Source organism: Fundulus heteroclitus, chromosome 11 (assembly GCF_011125445.2).
Source record: "Fundulus heteroclitus isolate FHET01 chromosome 11, MU-UCD_Fhet_4.1, whole genome shotgun sequence".
Taxonomy (NCBI): Eukaryota; Metazoa; Chordata; class Actinopteri; order Cyprinodontiformes; family Fundulidae; genus Fundulus; species Fundulus heteroclitus.
This window is the reverse complement of record NC_046371.1, coordinates 19553479-19578986: the sequence shown is the minus strand read 5'-3', so window position 1 is coordinate 19578986 and position 25508 is coordinate 19553479. Positions and strand designations below refer to the sequence as shown.

Below are 25508 nucleotides of genomic sequence, written 5' to 3'. Positions count from 1 at the left end.
CCGAGCGTAGCCGACGACAGCCGGAAGTGAGAGCAAGGACTCCTCGGCAGCGCGCGCGCGCACACACACACTCACAGAGGCAGCTAGACGGCAGAAGCGGCACCGCACTGCTCCTACACAAGTTAGAAGTCTTGGTCTCCGTTTTAAAACTTACCTCACCATGTCGGTTTTGTGTTATAACAAGGGCTGCGGGCAGCGGTTTGATCCGGAGAGCAACCCAGACGGTGAGTCGAGCTTTCAGTAAGGTAGCTGTGTCACGGAGGTTGACATGATTAGCAAGCTAACCTCTGATCATCTGGAAATTTCTACAGCGAGCAGGCCTGCTGGGGCCCATGTGAGCTAACTTCGTGTTAGGTGTCGGGACTTCTTTCATTACAACTACAAAAAAAAAATACAAATAAAAGCTGTCGTCGACCAGAGGAAGCTTTTTGCAGTTTAATGCTAGCTCGGTTTTCGATGCTAGCTAGGTTTAGTTAGCAAGTTAACATTGGACTCAACTGGAGCGACCCGGGGCAAACACAGCCGAAAGTTTCACCAACTCGTCAGTCTACGCTTTTTATTACACGGGAGTTATCGATCTTATATCTCCGTAGAACCAGAACTTTAGTCGTGGGTTTGGCATAGTCTCATCTCATTGATGTGCTTTTAAAATGGGGAAAAAAAAGTTGTTCCAAACTCGCGAGAAACAGTTTCGTTCGGTTTAAACAAGATAACACATGAGCTTCAGTCTCACCTGGAGGAAAGGCTCATTTCCCAGAGGCATTCCCCCACTCCCTGTCCTTTTTCATTAAATACATCAAAGCTGAAAACTCCCCCACGTTTTGCTTTTTTTTCTGTAAACTTGTAATCAAATAACACATGTTTTACATTCGCTTTGTTTTAAGTTTAGTAATACATCAGGAGTGGGGATGGATACCTTTTACATATGAACCAATACGGTACCAATATTCGGTACATGGGAAACGATACCGGTACTTATATAACTGTTTACATACACTTTGTATGTATTTCTTAGAGTTATGGTCCTTTGCCAATAAATGCCAGATCTTTACCTGGGGGAAAAATACAAATAAAACTTTGAAACATAAATCCATATAAAACAAGAAAACGGAGCCATAAAAACCTGCTCTAAATCCAGGAACATCAGTCTACTTAGAAATATGTGATGTATTTATCTGTATCCAGTGTTGTGCCTTGTCAAGAACTAGTTCTAAGTTTAGATCATCCTTATAAAATTGAACTATTCATGTTCATACTTTAGCATTTAAACATGCTGATCTAAATTCAGGCCATGTCATAATTTATTTATCAGTATTTTTAATAAAATAAATTATATAACAGTGTATAGATCAGGGGTCATCATCCTTTTTGAAACTGAGAGCTACTTCATTGGTGTTGTCATACGAAGGGCTACCAGTACTTTGAACTTGGAGAGTCAGAGTTCATCTTAAGTTTATGTAAAATAAACACTTTTTTTTCATGCTTTGTTATAGATTTTGTCATTTTTAAATCTATATAAATGCAAGTGTGAATAAACAGGGCGAGTAGCGGAATAAAATTAAGTTTTAGAGGCAGTTCACTGGTGGATTGTCTTTTTTTTTTTTTTAGAACAGGCTTGTGGGTGCCACATCTGGTCCTCAGGGGCTACTTGGTGCCCACATGCACCATGTTGGTGACCCCTGGTATAGATCATGACCTCCTGTGTCAAATAGCTTGTTGATTATGCAGTGTTTGCAGTTTGGGCATCGGGAGCTTTTTAACACCTGTTTAATTCTCTCTTATTCTCTTTGCCCTCATGAACCGTCTTGCAGTGGCCCTGTTTTAGTTGTCTAAAACTGTCTACAGCCCCCTGGCCAAGTATCAGCCCCGCTCCATGGGTCATTTACCACCGGCAGTCACAGAAAGAGTAAATAACTTGGAGATAGTTCCGTTTTATTTATTTTCCGAGTCTGAACCATGTCTTTTTTTTTTAATGGTTGGATTATCTCCATTATATACGTCTATGCGTGGTTCTTAACGCATGTCTCAGTCCTACCAACAAATCCACTGATGGCGTCGCATTTGTTGGCTAGCTGTAATGCGAAGGCTAAGAGGAAGCCGTTCACTGTCGGGTGAAAACTCGATCCCGCCGCTAAAGACGTTTGCCGTGATCGTCTGGGCCACCGCGCTGCAGCTCCGTTTCAGGGTTCTGGCAAGCTTCTTATAGGCTCGGCCATCTTTATGTAGAGCAACAGCATTTATTCAGATCTTCAGATGGTTCTTTGCCATGAGGCGCCATGTTGAATTTCCAATGACTAGCACAAGAGAGGGGGAGAGCGGTAGCGCCAAATTGAACACACCTGCTCCCCATTAACAGCTGTGACCTCGTAACAATAACGAGCTGTATGATACCGGGGAGGGCAAATGGCTAATTGGACGCAATCTGGACATTTTCACTTAAAGGTGTAGTCACTTTTGTTGCCAGCGGTTTAGACAAAAATTGCTGTCAGGGCTTCTCCCACCGTATTATAAGCCTGGCAGCCCGCCTAAGATCCTATAAATCAAGGAGCTGGGTGGATTCAGGCTTCTAAAAAGGATTGAACTTGACTTAGTAACATCCTGGTTGTATTTGTAATATAATCATTGCTCGTTACAGTTGCATTGTTATTACCGTGTCATTAATATGCAGCAATTTTCAGTTGGTGTGCTTTTGTCAGAGTCCACCAGTCATAGAAGCCAAAAAACATTCCCAGGATCTGATCTCATCACCAAGTCGGCTGGTCGATCTTGAGAAATCATAATTTCTTTCCCTGCCGATTCATTAAATGCATCAAAACTAAGAGTGCTCAGCTTTCTTTGTTAGTAAACACCTAAACTCAAATGCATTCACTTTGTTTTGAGGCAAAATGCTGCACAATTTATCTCTGTGTTACAGATCTTTCAGGGGAAAAATCTGCATCATTTGGTCAGAATTCAATGAAAAATCAGAAATTGGCATCATCCAAGAAAGGCCTGATCAGTACATCCTTTGTTTTGTTTTTTCACTTTGCAGCATTTTTTTACATAAATAGGTCAAACCTAAGTTTGAGGTAATAGGTAGCATGAGTTTTTATAAAACCCTTTTTTTCCTACTCTCAGACATAACTGGCAGGGGACACAAAGACTGAGAAACTTCTAAACGAATAAAATAACGTGTGTGGTATTTAATCCTTCTACTTGTAACCAAAGGAGTTTATACCGGGGGAAAGTTTTATTTTAAAACTTCCCTGTCAGCTACCTGAAGTCAAACCATAATCCTTGAGAATTGGGCGTACTCTTCCTACTAACCAGGAGTTTGCTGTGCCGATTATCCTCCAACATGAGTATTTAGTGACTGACAGCTCAAATACCAGCCAAACCAAACTGGATATTCCTCATATTTTTACATTCTATTATATTTCTCACCTGAAAAGGCATACAAAGTTATAGTAATAGTATTTTTTTTATTATCCTGTTGCTCATTTTGGGGTGTCTTATCCAGTTCTCCGAATTCCTAAGATTTCATCTTAATTTCTCACACATTTATAGGGACATCATGACTCTGGAGTAAATTCTTAGTCTTGTGTTGAAAGACATGCGGCCATCCACTGCGAAACTGTACGGAGAGAAGATGATTGTGAAGGCAGTTCACGTTTAAATCTCGGTTCGTTATTTATTCCCACAAGTGTCGGATTGTTTATTATGCCATTGTTTATGTGAAGCCACAGATTGGGAGGCAATTGAACTGTCAATGATGTTGTCTTCAGCTCCCAGAGCAGACCGCTCACCAAGTCTTCAATTCCCCTTTATTTAGAGTCGCCTTTCTCTGTCTTCAAGCAATCCAATACTGAGTACTGCCAAGACACTTGAAGCCGGAGTCAAAGTCTAATTTCCATTTTAATAGGATGTCTCTTTATCATAACAGTAGAGTATATTATAATTACCTTTAGGGATATCTAAGTGGTGTATCTATGGCAATAGCACGGAAGAGGCACAGCTCAGGCGGCACTGCATGGAAAGTGATTTATCACCTATTGTCTAGCAACATTTTTTTTGGGTTGTTTTATTATTGTTCATTTACCCCACAGTGATTTGTTGTTGGGGGCACTTCAAACTAGAGTACCTACAAGCATGAGGAACATTTTACTGTTGGGAAATCTCAAATATAGCATGTCGGTCCTATTTTCAGGATAAAGGAAGCAGAATTTTCACTTTGGCCTTTTACAAAGAAATTCATATCGCAGCGTTTTATTTTTTACACAGTGTTAGGTTTAATACCATACAGTTTGGTATGAGACCAGCATGCAACACCTTGGCTGGTGAGAGCATCTAACATGTGTTCCTACCTGGGCTTTTGATCAATTATGGGGATTAAGGTTGCAAACAATCTATTAATTGTCGATCAGTGGTTTATTAGATTAATGATTGTTCCATCTGATTAGGTCATAACGTCCACTAGACCTTTTTTCAGTTTTGTAGTATGGCCTCCCTCCAAATGAGGGCGCCACTGTTGTAAGAGAAATAATCGTGACGCTGGCATGCCATTAGGGATGTGACACGGCCCAAACGCAGTGAGATTATTTTAACTGTAATGACGACAAGAATGCAAAATGCACTTTGCGGTTCTGTTTTGCTATACAAACACTTAAACAGCTCCTTATGTTGTCACCTAAATGGCGCCATTCAGCCTGCATGGCGGAGGGGCGTCAGCTTCTCAACCAAAGTTTACTGATGTGCTCAGAAGACAAGGATTTGATGACAGAAAAGCAGAGGGCATTAACACAAAATATTTGTTACATGATAGCAAACGACTACTGACGTTTTTGTGAAGATTCTAAATGTATGTTTTATTCTAGTCATCTTATTTATTTCTGTTCAGTAACCTAATAGGTTCCTGTTTTGTACTTTTTTATATAAATATGTCTAAGTTTTAATAACGTGTGAGAAAAACACAATTTTGTTTATTCACTCCGAATTTAATAAAGTTGGCACAATAAATCGGTAGATTGTAATGATGTGGCTCTTTTTTTTTTTATTGAGCATATTGTAAAAAAATAAAATAAATAGCCCTTCATGTTATGGAAAGACACTCTACACTAAAGAAAACACTCACTTATATGCCCACTTATCAATTAATCATTAGTTGATCATGTATGTTGATCAGTCAACTTCAAATTAACTTAATCGATAATCTGCATTCCTATTGGGGATAATTAAGCACAACAAGGTCAAATTTTCTGAAGACTTCAGTTTCCAGTGATTGTCGCTGTGAATGAAGTGCACAATATAATGGCCCTTGATCAAAGCCAAATAACTGATTGACCTGCTGTTGAAGAACATTTATCAGAGCCACTCTACCAAATATCAGGGCTGCATGATATTAGAAAACCATGCGATGATAATAGTGTTAGGAAAAACTGCAGCACTGGGCGCCACTGATGCTATTTGCTTTAAATCCACGTAAATGCTCTCTTTTTCTACTGTTCTTTTCAATTCTCCCTGTTACCTTTTAGTAATAATCTCTGTAAGGTTTCAGAGTCTTCCTCTACCAGTCCTACCGGCATGCGAAATGTGAACCCACCCTTCAATGTATTACCAAACACTTATTCCATTCCTAAGCTATATTGATGTTCTGTACACTTCAGAGGCGACAATGAAATATTTAGTGATAACACCAGGATTACCCCAACCTCGCACAAGGCTAAGTGTTTTGTTTATTTTAGATAAGTGTTTATATACACCAGTGACAGTGATGCTGTCAAAATTGGTATTTAGTGGGGCTGTCAAAAACAACGCGTTGTTTGAGAGCAACATACAAAACGTCAGCTATCCTCCTGTATGCGAGAGTAGCTAACCTCCCGGACAACATAAGCTAACGCTAGCTGGTTATTAGCTTGACAGAGTCGTGGTAGCCAAATGGCCGGGTTAAATTGCTACAACTGTAAACACCACCAGGTTGCACCGAGAGCAGCACTCTTCATTATGGATGATATTGTTGAGTGAAGATTGACGAACAGCTTTTTTTTATATCAGTAAAGAAATCTGAAGCACAGAGATGTACTAAAAACAAAGGAAACAATTTTTTTCGACATCTTGAGACGTGTCTGGTTCGATTAGGGCCAAAGAAGGTGAGACCTACAGCAGATGAGCAGAGTCCTAGCTGGGGCTGTTGCTCTGTTTTTAAATCCCTTTTTATTGTGGAGAATGGGTGGATTTGGAAATGCTGGCTGCCTTTACGGGTCTATAAACTCGAGGAAATGGATGCAGGCACTGCTGTTTCATTAATGTTCGCCATATTAAACGCTCTAACTGTGCAAATCAGTAATATTGGATGCTGAGGACAGCTTAAAATGTAAAAAAAAAAAAAAAAAGACAGACTTTAAAAAAAGGCTTAAATATTCTAGGTCTTGAGAAGAAATTGGAATCACCCCAAATCAGTATTGGGTCATCAAAACAAATAAAATAATGTAACAAAACACACTCTGATTGGTGCAGCTCTACACATAATCACATTTCCTTACTGAAGAGCAGACTATAGAATATAACAATCTGCCAAGAAGATCTTCACGATCACGGTCCTGCATATTTATTAGCGTTGTTGAGTCCTTTTTACAATGATTACCGTAATCTTTATGGAGCTTCTCAGTGACCAGAGATGTTCTTTGTTAGAGACCCAATTTGTGTTTTCCTGACCTGTGGAACATAAGCTTGTAATGGAGCCTCTACAAACTTATTATATCCCTGGTACACAAACACACACACACACACACACACACACTGTGGCACAGATGCATCTGGTGATACTTGGACTGCCTTAGGGAAGTTTAGAAGAAATAACCATTAATGCTGTTTTCCAGTTGCTATGGATATGTCTTGATGCTCAATTACAATTTTTTGCTGAAATCAGATTTTTTATTTTTTTTTGGTGGTCAGTAACACTGCTAAATGCGACCGCCATCACAATTCTGTATAAAAAGTTCAAGACCTCAAAGCGCAGATGACGAAAGACGTCACACAGCAGCACAGTGTATAAAATGTATGTTTTGAATTTGTTGATAATTATCGATATTGATCAATATGATTTCTATGTTATCGATATGCTTTTTTTTCTATATCGTCCGTCCCTAAATATGAAGTAGCTGAACAGTGGGAGTGGACAATATTAAGACAAGACCATAAGAAGAAGAAGAAGAACGTTAAGAAAACAGCACATCTAATGACAGCGGTCTCTTGTGGAGCCGTGACTGCTACTGCGGTAGAGCGCTCTGTGTGGATGTGTAGTGAGATGAGACATGACCATTCAGACAGTGGACGCTTTGAAAAATACCCAGTACTAATCCTAATTAGTACCGCATCTGGAAGTGGCACAAACTGATGTTTTTCTAATAAACCTAAGCAAATTTTAAAATCCGTCAAAGTGATTAATTGATAAGTTCAGGCTGATCAGACTAACTGCTGTTAAAATAAATACAAGCAACCAAGAACGTACATCTCCACACTTTGTCCTTTCAAAGGCAGTGTGTGTGTTCAGTAAATGAAGCTGCGCGTGTGCGACTGATTTTAATGAGATAACTATCCGAACTGCAAAGTGTCATTTGTACGCCACCATTTGCACAGTGGACATACTGGAGTCTGAGCTCAGGGTCGGTGAGAATCTGCCCGTTTTCCCTCACAGAAATCCAACTTCTGTTAATCTTTCTAATCATTTTTTTTTTTTTACTACAACTCTTTAAAAGAAGGGGTAAAAAAATTTAACTCACAATTACACTGAGTCATTCAATCTTTAAGTATCGGTAAATATGAATGGGGGTCTTTATTTAATATAGTCAGCACAAGCAATTTCCTATTTAGTTGAGCTCGTTAAGAGTCACCATATCCTACCACTTTTTCCCCGCCATGTTAATCGAGCATGTGTCTTCTGCTCTCACAGATGCCTGTACTTATCACCCGGGAGTCCCGGTGTTCCACGATGCCTTGAAGGTAAAATACCTCAAAGTGCGCTGCTAGCTTGCACTTGGTTCAAAAATCTGGTCCAAGTTGATGTTTGGGTAACTTCCTTTCAGGGATGGTCCTGCTGCAAGAGAAGAACCACCGACTTCTCCGACTTTCTCAGCATCGCTGTAGGTTTTCTGTTTTAATCAGCCATTTTCACTGCATTCCCCAGTTGTGTCTCCATTCTCTTGTTGTTTGTCAGATATTGATCGCCAGCTTTTTATTTATTTTTTTGGTTTGGCCCAGTTGCCCTTGTAGCACTCATTGTTCAGGAGTTCAGCACAGTGGCTTTCTTCTCACAGGGCTGCACAAAGGGTCCCCACAACAAAGAGAAGCCCCCTGAGCCGGTGAAACCAGATGTGAAAACATCCGGAGAAAAGAAGGAGCTGGAGGCCCAGAAACCGAAGTTTAATGAGTACATCATCTCTGCACCGAAGCCCCAAGAGGCGATAATCAGACCAAGGTCGGTTTCTGCTAAGGCTTTTTTCTAACTTACTGAAAGAAAGGTATAAATATCCGACCTATACACAAAAATATATCTTGTAAAAGTTTAAATTGGTTGTGTTTGTTATTTAATATTTGAACAGTGGGAAAAAACAGGGCAGATACGCTTCTTGCATTCAGTGTAGCATTGGGACATTGTGCTGAATATTTATGCTTTTAGATCTGCAGACCGTACTTCATTGTGAATTTTATTTATTTAGTTTCGAACTTCAGCGAGACTAGGTTTTTGTTTTCTTTCCTTGAAGTCTTTGAAGCAGTTTTTTTTTAAAAAAGGGAACACTGATGAAACCATTGTGGCGTAATAGTGCAGCGATGATTGTTTAAACCTTACAAAAGCCTGTCTTTTTTCCTGAGATATTGGTTTGTCTTACAGCCCCGATGAGCCGGTGATGAGAATGCAGCACAAAGTCTCTGCCTCTCTAAAGCAGGCGCTGGAGAAACTCAAAGTATCCGACAATACAACAGAGAAAAAAGGTGGGAAGCGGATCTATTTTTCCCCTCAGATCTCCTCCTTTTTCTTATCTTTACTCAAAAGACGTTTCCGTCGTCTGCTACTTACCAGACCATCCGTATAGTGCTTGTCGCAGCGGACGTGAAGGTCATGTTAAAAGTAGAGCTTAATGGATGACCACTGGGAATTCGCCATCATCTGTGTCTTTCCCATCATGATATTCGAGTTAAAGATGACAGTTAGAGGGCAGCCCATCAAAACCGATGATGCATTTTTAAAAACCTCGTCACGGGCATAATCTTTTCTTTTTCGTCTCTCTGGGCGTTTCGCTTTCTAGAGGAAGATGGCGACGAGATCAAAATTGGAGAATCGTGTAAAAATGGAGGATGTACAAAAGTAAGTGGAATGTTGTGTGTTTAGCGGAGAAATGTGTCAAGTTTGCCTTTATCTAGCGCTGCTCATCTTGGGAAATCACGGTCTAATGTTGGATTCTCCCACTTAAGAAAGCATATGCTCATGTGTGATAATGGCAAAAATAAATCATGATCTTAAGTTGTTCTAAGACGCTGCAACACCCTCGCCCTTAAAAACGTCTTCACTCAGGGGGGAAATTTACCCTGCACATTTTCTGCAGGGCGGATGCAAAGCAAAGTTTTTTTTATTCAAGCTAATCGGACCTGTCAGAGCAGAAACCCCAAGATCGGAACAGGACGTTTGAGGAAAATTTACATTGACATGTTTGGTAGCCGTTTTCGTCTGATTTACATAATTATACGTAAACTCATTTTGTATACCTACTATCATCCAAGCTGTAATGAAGGAGTGTTCTCTGTGAATCTAAATTAGTCTTTTTATCTGTTTTTGTGTAGAAATGGCTTTGACCTCCATAGTTCCGACACAGTCTGGATCAGAGTAGAGCTTAGTGTCTTAATGCAGAATATAATGAAATTAGAGGTTCCTCCTAAGGTCCTCAGGCAAATTTACATGAACCAAAACAACTCAGTGGCACCAACGTAAAATCACTGATGATGTAAAGAAATTAACATGTAGTAAAATAAAAATATACTTACATGGCGGATTTGACGTTGGTTGCACTTAGGATGGAAACTAAACATGTGCCATTGTTTACTAGATATAGAAGTTCTGTGTGGCATTAGATTTTAAGCATTTTCCCGGTATAGATAAGCAAAGAGAAAATAGAGTATCAACACAAATATATGTATTTCTACACTTAATCTTCTGTCCAGTCATCTAAAATGCATCAATTTATCCATATTTATCCATTCAAATATGTATCCATCGAGATATTTAACCATCAATACATTTATTATTCATCCATCCCTTATTGTTTCCCTTTTTGCTTTCTGTTTTTATTTGCAGCATTCATATTTAAAGCCCAACTGTAGTAGAAATATCTGCCATTAATTCCTGGTGAACCTTTGTATTTACACTTCAGAAATCAGCTAAAAAGGGCAGAGAATTTTAAAACAAAGTTTAGTCTGGAAACTATTGAATTTTGACATGACAAAGGCGTAGAAACCCTGGCTGTCCATTATTACCATATCAGTTCTTCTGATGCTTTCTTGAATCAGAGTTAATGAAAAGCTTCTGCATCATATTCTTTTATCTACAAAAAGAAAACATAGGAAGCAAAATAAAAAAATCACAGATTCCACGACTGGTTATAATATTATCAATAATGAAGTTAAGGGCCATGTTGGTGCATTTTTGTCAGCTTTTTTTAATCTCACTTTTGTGTTTAACCTCAGACTTTTGAGGGACCTTCAAGTGACTCCGACGTGTGCTCCTACCACTCCGGAGTCCCCATCTTCCATGAGGGGTTGGTATCAATGCTAATATTCTACATATACTGCTTCTAAGACGTTTAATTCACCCTTCCACCTTTGCTTATCGACATTTATCCGCAGATTCTCTTGTGGCAGCTGTAAAAGAATGCAAATGTTTCTCTTGCCTCTCCAGGATGAAATACTGGAGCTGCTGTAAAAGGAAAACCTCCGACTTCAACACCTTCCTGTCTCAGGAGGGCTGCACAAAGGGAACTCATCTATGGAGGAAAAAGGATTCGGTAGGTGTGCCGGCCTGACAGCAATGGATCATTTTGATGTGCGGGCCTGAGGAGCCTTGGCTGCAACTCCATCTAGTGGTTTCTGGTTTCACTGTCAAGACGTTTTGCAGTAGAGGCGGGATCAGAAGAATTATGTGCTGCGCTTTAACACGAAGTCTCTCCGTAGGGAAAGAAGGTGGTCCCCTGCCGGTTTGACTGGCACCAGACGGGGACGCAGGTCATCATTTCTATTTATGCCAAAAATGCCGTCCCTGAGCTAAGCTACGTGGACGCCAACAGCACCATGGTGAGAGACTCTGTACTCTTTGACAGTTTTAGCAATGAAACTGCTTAGGCTTTTGTTCAGTTTTTTTCAAATGTAAATTCTTTTTATTTTTTTCCCCTCAGCTCAACATCAACATTATATTTGATGGTGAAAAGGAATTTCAACAGAAAATCTGTTTGTGGGGAGTAAGTACAGCTTTATTCTAAAATGTTTTGTTACTTTGGTTATTTGCAAACTTAAATTTAAATCACATTCAACATTTTTCACTTGAAACAGCAACGTAAATTTAACCTTTACCAATTACATTGATGTTCATTCTCCAAGGATCTGTCAGTATGCTAAGAGAAATCGGATTTGATTAAAATCTGAGCGATTATTTATTTATTTATTTATTTTTTTTATGTGAACGGCCAGGTGAATTAGTATATGTGCTGCTAGTTTGGACAAATCCCTTTACTTTGCTTCCACGTTTTACTTGATGCTTACAGTCGTAGGGAAAGAAGGAAGGATTGCCACCTTCAGGGACTTCTAAGCACAACTACTTTCTGATTTAATTGCTACATAGTAGCAAAGCAACTTAAAACTACCAGATGATCTATCAGACCGCTATCTCCTCTGGTTACTTAAAATCTACTACAATAGAATATATTGAAAAAAAACTGTGGAAATCACTGACTGCTATACTGAAAAGAAAGTGTGACCTTTGTTGGTTTTAAGTATTTTTCATGTTAATAATCTGAAGGCCTGCATGGATTTGCCGCAGACGCACGCTTAAATAGAGAGTCCGCCTTAAACACTAACAAATCCAGGTCATAGAGGCCATTTATTATGGATGAATCCAAGCACATTCATCCCTTGTACATCCCAGTCCTTGTGGAATTGGGCACCACAGACACCAGAAAGATTTAAAAACGCTTCACGCATGCGATTCTCCTGCAAGAGAAGGAACTTCATGGAATGGGAGTTGAAGAGCCTCCTAAATATGGTGCATTGTGACAATTAACAACTAAAACCCTACTGATTTGTTAATATTGCATGAGTCTTAGATGGTTTACACACACTGTTTTTAAAAAATGAATGTAGAACTGTCTTGGGGAAAAGCTGAGGCAGTCCAATTTGTTTTTATCCAGCAAAAAAAAAATAAGAAAAAACGGGTAGCCACTCAATTAAACAACTAGTTGAGGGACAAACAGCTGCAACATTTCTATTAGGGCCTTTAAATAAAAGTACTCACAAGGTAACCACCCTGCTCTCACTTTAGCAGCTTGCAGTCTCTTCCCAACCAACCTGTTCTTTAAAACGAATGAGCCAAGTCACCTCACCAAAGCGTTAGATGTACGTGTTTGCATATTTCATCTGTTCATTGACTGAATTAAAATGTTTCCTGTGAACATAAAAACAACAGTTCCATGAGTGTGCCATCACAGCAGCTTGGGTGCACTGGATAGCTCCAATGTACGGCTGGTTCACACGGCGAGATTTTAAAATAGTCTGCTGGAAAAAAATATATATCTCCTAGCTAGAACAGGTTTCCTCGTACACTGTGTGGTGTCCGGTCAGACGGCGAGCGCAACACGCCACACGATAACAGATGTCACTCAGGATCATTCGGACGTCAGGCGGGAAATCTCGCTAAACCTCTCAAGAACAAACGTGAGTTCAGAGTATATGGACATGAATGACTTTAACAGAGCAGAAACATTACAAAAAGAAAAGGCATTGGTTAAAGGGAGGGGGGGGGGGGTACGTTTTGCCGCACTGTGATTTGTAGGTATCACTCTGGTGGAGGTCAGCTGTCTTTTGTTTTTGTTTTTCTCAGAGTTTCCCTCAGTTCGCATTCTGATTGGCTACACGTCACATTCAACAGGCTGGGTGCTCGTTTGTCCTCGGGGGACAACGCCACACAGGCTAAGATATTGGGGCAAGAGAATCCCCCATGTTGAATATCCCCGATTTGAGGTCAGAGTGATCCAGACGTTCTACCGAGCGGACCAGATCACTCCTAACGCACCACACATGGTCCAGATCACTCCTAACGCACCACACATGGTCCAGATCACTCCTAACGCACCACACATCTAACGCACCACACATGGTCCAGATCACTCCTAACGCACCACACATGGTCCAGATCACTCCTAACACACCACACATGGTCCAGATCACTCCTAACGCACCACAAATGGCCCAGATCACTCCTAACGCACCACAAATGGCCCAGATCACTCCTAACGCACCACACATGGTCCAGATCACTCCTAACGCACCACACATGGTCCAGATCACTCCTAACGCACCACACATGGTCCAGATCACTCCTAACGCACCACACATGGTCCAGATCACTCCTAACGCACCACACATGGTCCAGATCACTCCTAACGCACCACACATGGTCCAGATCACTCCTAACGCACCACACATGGTCCAGATCACTTTTAACGCACCACACATGGTCCAGATCACTTTTAACGCACCACACATGGTCCAGATCACTTTTAACGCACCACACATGGTCCAGATCACTTTTAACGCACCACACATGGTTCAGATCACTTTTAACGCACCACACATGGTCCAGATCTCTCCTAACACACCACACATGGTCCAGATCTCTCCTAACACACCACACAAGGCAGGAATCTATCTCTTGAGTCACCCGAATAGTCGGGCTCTGTCAGAAGGGGAAGATCAGGGCAAAAATCTCCCGTAAATCATGCAAATTTTTCTTTAATGTTGGCATGTAAGCTGCATAATGAGGGAATTTGGTATACCTTGCCGACGTAAGAGCAATTTCATGTCAGTAACATTTAAATTATTGCAGTCTTGATCAGTCTGTGAACTCCAGTTGAAATGCTTTTATTGCGTGGAACCTCAGTGTGCTCAGCAGCTGTATGGGTACAGACCCAGCGGCGTCCTGAGCACAGTTGCAAAAGGGTTGCCCTCGGAGACCCAAAGCAGCTGATGAGCCAGTTGTCGTCTTGTGCTGTCCCATATTCTAAAAACAGTCTTTTCACACTGTACATATGGTCTTATAACAAAAAAACACCTATGAAAGGCGTTGATACACACACAATATGTAAAATCCTAGAAATGTAAGGAGATGTACTATTTTTTACTATGGCTGTATTATTAAAACACATACTTCGACTCAGGACTCTAGTAATACTTAAACTTAATGAAAATGATCTAAAAATGTAACAACCCTCTTGTTAGCAACCTGAGTGAAAGATCAAAAGAGGCATGCAATTATCCTGCCAGGGTAGGCAAAGTTAGTGTGGACTGTGTGAGTTGTTCCCAACATCTGGTGAGAATTTTATGGCAACAGTGGCACATTTAGAAATATGCTAGCATTGAAACTTCTGGTCTTTAACTAATTAACATGGGGATCATGTTAATTAGTTAATCAATGAAGGAAAAATACGTTCATTTCAAGAAAAACAAATTCTTATTTTTAGTTCTATTTTTGCAGTGTAAAGCAAGCAAATTTAATGCTGTTCAATTTAAATACATTTTAATAAGTGGTGTGTTGAGGTCTTTTTTTTTTTTTTTTTGTCTTTGCTTAAAAAAAACAAGTGTTCATAAATCCTTTCCCTTCCTGTTTTCTTCCTCTCACCTTCTAGGTGATAGATGTGACCAAAAGCACAGTAAACATGATGGCAGCCAAGATAGAGGTCGCCATGAAGAAGGCCGAGCCGATGTCCTGGGCTCGTCTGGACCTTCCGCCTCCTGTCCCCACTCCCAAGGAGGACGACAAAAAGAAAGAAGAGGCCGATAGCGACGATGAGGATGAAGACGAATGATGATGTCTTTACATCTAGCTTAATCAAAGACAGGAAGGCATATTTTAACTTATTTACCTCTTTAAAGAATGGCCTCTTTCGCAGTTACAGCATTCTTTTATTTCTCTGACGTTCACTGCATTTTCCCCTTGTCCACCTTTTATTAGTTCTGTCATTTTTTCTCTCTCGCAGTTTGGAGTTCATTCAAAGCTTGAATGCTAAGCAAGTACGTTTTCCCATTTGCACGCGGACAAATGTAGGCGTTACTCAAGCGAGATAACTCCCCTGTGTATTTGCACTGAGGTTACCTTTAAACACGACCCGACACAGAGGGACAGCGAGGACCAGGGTCAGTGGCAGACTGCCGCTGTGACCGTGTCTCTACAGTGTTTGGTTAAAGATGATTCCGCCTGAACATTTCCATTTCCATCCGGATTTTATACTCCAGCTGTGTAATGTTTTGTCATTCCATCCTATGGTTTCAATTATTAGATAAATAATTAAAAAAAATGTTCTGTTTAATTGATGTCCCCAACAATTGTGACCTATGTCTGCGTGAGGAAAAGAAACCCTCTATAGGATTTAAATCCTCTATAGGGGTGTATGCTTATTTAAAATAGAATTTATTGAAATAAACACCATTAAGAATCATAGTTCATCAGGTTTCAGGTCCCCCCCTTCTTACAGCAGAAATAAGGGTTTGCTCCAGTCTTTTTTGTTTGTTTGTTTTTTTACATTATTTTCTGCATTTATTTTTGTACACTCTTGGTTGGAGTGACTGTAATTCTTGTGACTATACCACACTGCGGTTTTAATGGGAATGTACTGTAATATTTGAATACGCCAAATGAATACTGAGTATTTGGAGCAGAGTACTGTATAAATGAAATGATACACTAGACAGCATGTGTCTATGTTTAGTATGTATGAGGTTTATTTGGCTTAAGGAGACCATCATAAGAGGATCATTAAGAGAAGATTATTCCAGCCCCTTCAAAAAAAATAAATATTTCTTCAGTAAATATAAAGCTGAGAGTTGGTGTTTGTTAAAAAAAAAACAGCTTTGGATGTTATTGATGAAGTAAGTTACTTCAAATATCACTTGAGAGGGCAGCAGCAGCCTATCAGCTCTTGAGGCAAATGCCACATCCTGTTGCTCCTAGGTCAGCAATGTTTCTTCTCCACCCTGTAAACGGTCACCATGGTAACCAGCTTGTCAGTGATCTGAGGCGGCTATTTGCATTACCGCATCGGGCTTAAAACCACAAATTCACCACAGCAGGAGGATATACACTCAGTTGCCATTTTATCAAGTACACCTGTTTTGACTGCCAACCCCATGGCGGCAGCTCAGCGGGTTTAGACATCAAGACGTAGCAAAGAGGATTTGTGAAGAGTCAAATAAAGCGTCAGGATGGGTAAGATGGGATCTAAGTGGCTTAGAATGTGGTACTGTTTGGTTTTTGGTGCCAGATGAGCTGGTTATAGTATTATATAATAGTAATATATAACTACCAAAGATGCAGAATACCACTTCTGAACAGACTTGTCAAACCTTAGTCCTAAGAAAGTGAGGTAGAAAAAAAATCTGTTTTATTGTATATTTGTCGGTAACATGGGGACTCTATTGTACATATACTGTTAAGTTTCTTTGTTCTGTGAGTAGTCTGTAGGATCTCTGACAAATAGTGGATTAAGATCAGATGAAACAAAGGCTACTTAAGCCTCTTTTTGGTCACTATGGGAGTTTGAGGATTGGGTCTTTTTTCTGTTTTTTGGGGGGAAAATAAACCAAATTAATAAACTAAATGGAAAACCTTCAGGCCACAGCGGCAGAAGACCGTACTGACCATGGACAAAAAATACACAACGGATTTGGTGAGAACGTGAAAACATGTATCTTCAGGACTTGTCTCAGAGGTTCAGGTTTGTGGTGGTGGAGCTTATAGAGTGGTAGTTGATTTGGCTCGTTTCTTCCAGTTGAGCATTCGGTAGTTTAAATACCACTGCCTACCTGAGTATTGTTGCTCACCTTGTCTATTCCTTTATGACCTCCTGCATGGTTCATTTCGAGGCTTCTGCAGGAGGTGATGAGAAATTCATCCATGGTTGGGGCGGGGGGGACATAAAACACTCATTCTCATCAGCCAGGGTCCTAAATTTATTGGTCTGCAGGATGATATATTACCATACTCTAAAACACTTTGGTTGTGACTGAAACTTAGTTTTGAGCGATGATGTGATGCAAAACAAAGTCCAAATCTATGGACTAAACTGTCAATTTGCTAAATTAGTCATGAGCATCAGCCCTTTTATGTTGTCTTTTTTTTTCTTGACGTGTAACCCCATGCAATCATCTGTGATTGGGAGTTTCCTTCCTTTTTTTTATTGAGGAAGTCTGCACCGAACCAACATTCCGGCATCCTCTCCCTGCATAATGCAGAATTATGTTTATGACTGCAGAGCGCTTTCATCCAAAGTTTGTGACTCTTTGCTTAAGGGCTCTGTTATCTTGGTTAAATGGTGGTTCACATTAGGGCTTTTTTCTATGTAAATCCCATTCACTCCAGCCGAGCTTTTAAAGTTTGTTTAGCAGTACTGACTTCTTTATATGCCCATTTGTCACATGTTAATTACCATTTTCAAGTCATTTCATTTGGTTTCCTGATTCTTACAGTTCTGCCTTTTGCAGTTACTGTTTTGATCAGGAAACAATTTGATATTAGCTAAATAAAAAAAAACTCCATATGTTTGTTGAGATTCATCCAACAAAGAGAATATTATGCTCTGTAATAACTTTATGCCATATTTGTAATATGAAATAGTTAAGTCAGGGACAGGCATTGTAAACGTTATTTATTTGAAAAGTGAAAAGTTTACAACTAAAGAAGTGCAGCACTTAGTTTTCAAGGTTATCAAATAAAACTAAAGAAGAAATATCTGAAATAATAGAAAAGTTTCTCTTAAAGGTAAAAGTAATCCAAGATCATGACTTAAAACATCTGCTGCTAACTCTAATGTTTGGGAAGAATGTGATCAAGTTTATTCAGACATAAACCATTTATAACATAACTTCTCTAAATAAGTTTTCTATATACATGCAACACACAGGTTTAGAAGCACCGATATAAACATAAATGATTTCTTTTTTCTTTCTTTTTTTTTTGCAACAAATGTTCACATAGCTGTTTGGTAGTTACGGTGGCTGGCTTCTGCTTCATTGCTCCAGATAAGCGGCTGCTTCTCTGGCAGGGCAAAGACGTTTTTCCAACTCCTCCTGCGAGGCCAGGCATCGTATCGACGTTTGGCCAGTCGGAAAAGAGCCGCCGCGGTCACAGTCACAAGCCCTCCACAGAGCCCTGCGAGCAACAGCCAGGGCCAGACATCCTGCAGCTCGTCCAGGTAGGGACGCATTGATTCTGCAAGCCTTTGGTCTGCAAGAAGGATGCAGGAAAGTCAGCAAAGTTCAACTCAATAGGACCTTTGATCCTTTTTGATCACCCCTACTTTAAACCATGCTTTGCAGGATTATCCGTACCCTTTAACTCTTACAGTTTGACTGGTGGCTCTGCCTCTGCATTTATTTAGTGTATTTTATTGAGATTTTATGACTGACCAACACGAAGTAATGCATAGTTATGAAGTGAATGGAAAAGGATGCATGATTTTCAGTTTTTTATTTTGTGCAAATAAAAATTTCGAAAGTGGGACAATTATTTTTTTCCTTGAAAAAAAATATGCCTCGTTCAGATGATGTGGACCTGTCTGTAAACATCGGATTGCAAATCCTTTCACCGATTCTCTGTTGAATTTAGATCTGGACTTTGACTGGGCCATTCTGGCACATGGAAAAGCTTTGATCTAGACTATACCATAGTTTTCGCTACATGTGAAGGGTTGTTGTGTTGCTGGACCTTGATTGTCCACCACAGTCTAAAGTCTTTTGCAGCCTTCTGGTTTTTATCCCTCCATGCTTGCGCTGTATTTGTGTCTGCAGTGTCGGTTACATGGCTTGTGGCAAATTGCAAACAGGACTTGATTGATAAAGCTTTCTTCTTCCCAGTCTTCTTTAAATATAGGCCAGATTTGGGGAGTGTACAAATAACTGTCTAACAGGACCTACAGACTCTCCCTCCTGAGCTGTGGATCTCTGGAGCTCCCTCGGGGTTTTCCCACCAACATATTCATAATAATTAACAGCAACAGTAGAAACCAGAAAGACAGAACGGAAACATCAAAGCAAACCCAATTTCTCCCCATGTACCTTTGCAGTATATGTCAGTATTTTTATTTTCCTTGATTTCAAATCAAATTACATAAATTCACATGCTCCACTAGTAGTTTAAGACAGGTGTTAGTAGCTCTTTACTGCATTTTAGGGCATGTATCCTCTCACTCTTCCATCGAGACAAGTTTCTGGATATCCACTCTTTATGCAGCCAGTCTCACAACAGATGTCTCTGTACATCCGTTTACAAGCAGCGCTCCAGCTTCAGGTTGCTCAAGTGTGAGCTTCACCAGAACTGACAAGGACTTCTGGATAGGTGTAGAAACATTTTCAGAAAGAACTGAGCAAAAGTGTGGTTGCCTCTGATTTAAGCCTGCTTGCTGTTGCCATGACCTGGATAACTGAGAATTTGCTTGGCCATGTGTACCAGACTCATATATTTTCTAAAACAATTCATGGACATCAATGGCTTCTCCTGAGTTACCTCGTGCATCTTGGCTGCCCCTCTTAGTAATGCTCTTTGAGCCCGGCCTGTCGGTTTAGCTGACCAACCATGTTTTGCGGCTGTGCCATGTTTCATTTTCAGCTGTTCTTATTTTTTCATTACCTAACTCCTCTTTAAACCTCTACATGACGTTCTCCCTAACCTGTCTGCTCTGTTAATAGCATTTTATTGAAGCGGTTCAATACTTCAATGCTGTTCTCTAATAAGCATCTGAAGCTTCAATTCAATTACATTTTATTTATATAGCACTAATTCATGATCCATATCATCTCAAGGCACTTTCCTAAGTCATATTGGGTCAGATTATACAGATTGGTCAAACAATGTCCTCTCTAAGGGAACCCAGCAGATTACATTGAGTGTTGATAAGCAGCGTTAACTCCTCATGAAAGAGGTCTATTTACTAAGTAGGTGACTTTAAAAGGTTATTGGTTGTGGAAGGTTTTATTTATAGTTGAGCCAGTCAAAGACAATGGGGCTGAGTACAAATGCTTGCCACACTTTTCAGATCCTTATTTGTAAGAAATAATTATAATCCCAGTAAAATTTTAAGTTTTGTGGTTGGAACGTGACAAAATGTGAAAAACATTTGAGCGGTGTAAATACTTTTGAATTGCATTGTATATTTTTGATAAATGTGTCCTTCATATTCATTGTGTAATATACTTAGATGGAAAATTGCAATAGCTGGGATGACAGAATAAAATAATATACTTTTTTTTAAAGAAAAGTCTGAGAGGAACTTACTTGCATCTAATAAATAAGAGTACTCATATCCAAGGTCTTTACTGGAAATAAAGTACTCTTTGTTTCGGTGCAGGGGTATAAACGGAGCCATGTGGTAATCGCCGTTGTGTCCTATGGGAGCATCAGACTCCGGATACTGAGATGGAGAAGGTGTGTGCCTCCTGAGCCACTGTTCATACAGGCTTTAAAACGATAACAAAGCAAATTCAGAGCCACTGTGAACTGCAAACATATTCATGGTGTTCTCAGTCGTAAGTCTGCGTGGATGCGCTTCTTACCTGTCAACAAAAGCATGGTGAAGCAGGAATATGGGGTCATTTGCAGAGCCCTGCACGGAGGACATCGACCCATTCATGAACACATGCAGGGCAGCGTGCATACCCAGACGAGAACTGCTTCCCAGCCCAGTCTGCGGGTCCCCGAATCCTGCAAGAAAAGTACCGGCTGAGCAGAGCCTTCGAAGAAAGCTTTTGTGTTGCCTCATTATCAAACTCTGTTTATTTTAGCAAAACACCTTTGGTTCTTTAGTTTAGTAAAAAAAAAAAAAGTTTAGAAACTCACAATGTAGCTTTTAATATTACAGTTGAAACAAGATGTTTTGACAGACAACTTTTTCTGTCTGTCAATAATAAGACTGAACGGTCCTGTTTTAGTTAGAATCACCAAAATTATTTCTATTTGCTAAATGCCAGAATATTAATTTATAACTTCGCTTATGATGCTGTTGGAGTAAGTCTTCTTCGTTGGTGCTGGACTGGCCTATCAGTGGATTAGGGTTTGAACAGATGAAGCCACAGGCATCTGGAAACAACCAGACTTTTGGAGAGCCACAGTTTTCGTCATGATTTCTTGGTTGAGGTCTTTAGATTTTTTCCAAATGTCAAACGATTGAGCTGTGTTTTGAAGGTGTTAACACATATGCGATACATATGCTATACTAAAAGTTATGCCTCCAATAAATTCAAATGTTGCAGATCAGAAACTTACAAAGCCATAACATTATCACGTGAGTTTTCTCAAATTGTTTAAAAGCATCATAATCTTGATGTATGTAAACTTCTAAATTTAAGGAAAGGAATACATTTCAATTATCTAAATATCTGGCTTCAACTGCACACCATTAAACTGCTCGCAATTATTTTCACACTTTAATGAACTTGTGAGAAACCATCACATTATGTCGGAACTTAAAATGGTATTAGTCCTGAAATATTTGCTATAGCACAAGTAAAAATAATAACGTCACATCTTAGGCTCTCAGCAGCCTCTTTCTGTTTACATGATAATAATAAACATGCTATTTTGAAGTGTAAACGGTTCTAAACCTAAAAAAAATAAAAAATATTGACCCTAACATGTTTCTTCCTCTCTCTTCCCTCTTGCTTTACTCTATAGGCAATGGTGCCCAAATATATGGCTGCCCTCACTGAGTAAACATATATGATAATAATAATATTTAATTTAGTAACAGAAGTTATTTGGAGACACAAAATACATCCTTTTTAAACAGTTTTACATATAACAGGTCTTTATCATGTGGTACAGTTATTTGAATCTAAGCTTAAATGGACAAAAGCAGACAACAGATCCAACAGTTTTTATTTATTACTTATTTCTCAAAATTGAAGTCAGTAAGGAAGCGATGTGAGTGAAAAACCGAATCCACCACTTGATCTAACATCTTAGTTGGAGTTTTTTGTATAAACCTATCAGCCTTACCTCGTGTAGAGGAATTTTAAATAATTTTGAATAAAACCACGTCATGAAGTCATTTTAATTTTCTGCATTTTTGAAATTCCCTAGGATTCTTGTCCTCCTGTTTCCAAGGAGAGAAGAAGGAAGGAAACCAGACCAGATATCGGGACCTTATGACAACAAACTTTAAAAACCCAATGAAGTCTTTTTTTGTCTGAAAACACATGGATGATTTCCTTTCAGCCTTATCGGCTCAGACCCGCAAATCTTTAATCCACCATAATCCCAGGGCGACGTCCTCTGGTCTAAATTAAAACCTCATTAGGTTAAGAAATTTCCTGTACCCATCCTAGGCGCCGTTGTCCAAGAAATATTCTAATTCCGACCGACTCACAGGTCATTTGGAGCCTGTGGGGTCAGCAATATGATCGTCATCGTCTTCAACACACAACCATGTGGGAAGCTTGTGTTTTAGGGTCACATGCGTAACCTTTACCCTCTGGGCCATAATGACTGAGCCCTTGGTCCAATGAAGATGCGGTATCTGGCATGGGATTCGTGGGATTTGTAGCTTATAAGCAATGTCCCAGAGCAGTGTCTTTATTTTATTTATTTATTTATTTTTGTGTCCTGGATGCTTTAACACCTATAAACATATGAAACATCTCTTTCCCATGAAAATAAATGTGTTAAACTTCTAAGAATGATTACCAACAGATCTGCTTGCGCTCCATATAAAAGTGTAACATGAGGCAATTTATGTCCGACACAGTGTTAGTTGGATAAACAGTCTAAGTCAGAGTGCATGTTTGTTAGTTTGGAATAAGTCTGTCTGACCTTCCAGGGTGTTCCTGAAGCTCATGTTAGCGGTGCGGTCCATTGCTCCAGTGTCGTAGTTGGGGAGACTGAGAGTGAACTCCACCTCTGCAGAAGTTGGTAATCTTTCCACTAGATTGCGATCGTGGTTTCCAGGGTTGCGGCGCAGAGGGCCTTCATCTCTGGCGTCGCACAGAACGCCCCTGGCATTGTAGTCCTCAGCCTGGGAGCACAGCACCTGTGGTCGCGGGAGGACAGAATGGTAAAATGAAATCACAAACCCTCTTTAGTGGCGTAAACGTCCCTTAATCTGTAATTGGAGGATAAACAGGCTTTGGTAAATTTAAAACACAAATATGTGTTTACATCTTGTGTATTTGTCCCTTTAGAAGACCAAATTATATAGATGGTAAAATCTTCATTTTGTTCTTACAGTTTTTTTTTTTCTTTTACTTTAGAAGATTGAATCTCAAACTAAGTGATTTGAATAAGGTTGGGTCAATGTGGGTGACTCACTTCATCATTTCATAAGGAAGGTGTTGCAATTTCACGTTTCATGGATTAATGGAAAACAGCATCCAAACCAACCTGGACCTTATTTGTGAAAAAAAAAAATAAAAATACTGTCCAAAATCTAATCCCTGCTTGGGGGGCCCAAGCAGGGATTAGATTTTGGACAGTATTTTTTTGACAGCAACAGCTGCTGAATGTATGGTAGTCTTTTTTCTGAAATGCTGGACATAACCTTCAAGCAGGTTTTGCCTCAGAACGCTTCGATGGAAGGAAGGCCTTTTTGCCCAGTTGAGTCATGGACTTTGGCCTTAAAGCTGTAGTTGGTAATCCTGGAACGGGAGATCTGCAGTCTTAAGATGTCTGGACTCAAGAATCTGAATCATCCACTGACTCTTTGAATAATTTTGATCAGTTAGCCACTCCTGCGTTGATTTACTACTGTGCCATGTTTAATCCATTTGTAGAAAAAGGCACTTGCAGTATGATTGTGTTCTAGAGCCTTAGAAGTAGCTTTGCATTTTCAGACTAATAGATGGCAAGTACTTGGTTTGTCGTCAGTTTTTGAATTTCTTTAGATCTGGCCATGATGTTTTGCTTGTTCAGATCTTTTAGGCTACATTTTAGGCCTTTCAGGCCTACTTCATCTTGTCAGGTAGGTTCTGTTTAAGAGGCCTCTTGATTCTACAGTTCAGCCTGAAATAAAAAAAGGTTAATCACAGTTAATTTGTATGTTTTGTATATTTTTTCGCATTCGGGTCAGGCTGGTTGGGATAGCTTTTTATTCTCTGAACAGCTTGTATTAATTCAAATGTCAAATTATATATTTTTTTCATTGATTGCAACTATTTCAGTGAGACAAAAAAATCCACAATAGGAGAAATCTGTAAGGCGGTAGACATTTTTCCTTCAATTTGGGTACATTTATTTGACAGATAGGATTTCTAATTTAAATACTGTTTGGGTGTATTTTAAATATATGCTTCTTTAATACTTGTTAGAAATCAAATTGAAATAAATCTTTGAATAAATTTATGAATTCCCTCATTTATTTATGGGCAAACATTTCAGTTAGCTTAACTAATTTCCAGTCTGATATCTGACCATGCAGGGTGTAAATGTAAAAAAATTAAGAGTCTGTTAATGCAATTTCAAAAATAAGAAGCAAATAGAAAAAAGCATTGCTTTGTTTTGTTTTACCCTCCAGAGGAGAACACCGAGCTTGGGTCTGACACAAGTTTGGGTCCTGGGGGCTCCGGGACCCCATCAGCTCGTCAGTGCATGACATCACAGTCCTGGGCGTCCCTCCAGTCCCAGTAGGGAATGGAGAAAATCCATGTCTCCGGTCAGCTTCCTGATCTCATGTTCCCAGTGCAGCAAGTAAACGCGGTTTTGCCATGTGGGAAATGCAGGGGCCCAGTGTGCAAAGTCCACGTCTACCAGACATTCCCTGGCCCACCTAACAGTGCACTGCGGGACACATAGTAATGCATCCAACAAAAACATCATTACACGATACATTCGCAAACATCGGGCTGGAGCCGTTCTCCATCTCCCTGTAGGTCCCCGTTGCAACGACATAGTCTCTGCTGACTGTCTGCTTGGCAGTTCAGGTAAGAATGAGTCTGTTTCTCTCAGCCCGGTCAGGTGAAAGAGTCCTCCTCAGGGACTCTCGTCTTTCGTCGCAGTTGTCCCCAAAGTAGCCAAACTTGCAGTCCCCGCAGTTAAACCCCTAAAGTTACCTGTCACACTGACACGTGCGGTTGTAGAAAACCAAAGGCCACTTCTCCCGATCGTCCAGCCCCGAGAAGGGGGTACTGCGGTCACATCGGGCCGCTCCGAGAGCTCCACATCATCACGGGAGCCCCTGCCCGACCGGGCCCCCACAAGCCGAGCCGTCCCCCTCCCAGGCCGGGCAGCACTCCTTGGT

The 25508-nt window shown here is 40.1% G+C and overlaps 2 protein-coding genes across 2 annotated transcripts in view; one reads left to right on the top strand and one right to left on the bottom strand.

Moving 5' to 3' along the window:
• Positions 1–41: 41 nt before the first annotated feature.
• chordc1b (cysteine and histidine-rich domain (CHORD) containing 1b) lies at positions 42–16101 on the top strand. Its single transcript, XM_012858634.3, has 11 exons — positions 42–224; positions 7928–7977; positions 8061–8117; positions 8292–8452; positions 8867–8967; positions 9282–9340; positions 10714–10784; positions 10925–11030; positions 11197–11316; positions 11418–11480; positions 14919–16101. Exons 1-11 carry the CDS (start codon positions 161–163, stop codon positions 15096–15098), a joined length of 1032 nt encoding a protein of 343 aa, XP_012714088.2. The 5' UTR covers positions 42–160; the 3' UTR covers positions 15099–16101.
• A 2132-nt stretch (positions 16102–18233) lies between these two features.
• The window catches only part of LOC105922649 (tyrosinase), a gene marked incomplete in the record, with an annotated part of 30599 nt that continues 23324 nt past the window's right edge, over positions 18234–25508 (bottom strand). The window contains 1 exon segment of the mRNA XM_036143070.1: positions 18234–18447. Within this exon segment, the coding sequence (XP_035998963.1) occupies positions 18295–18447 (153 nt within the window).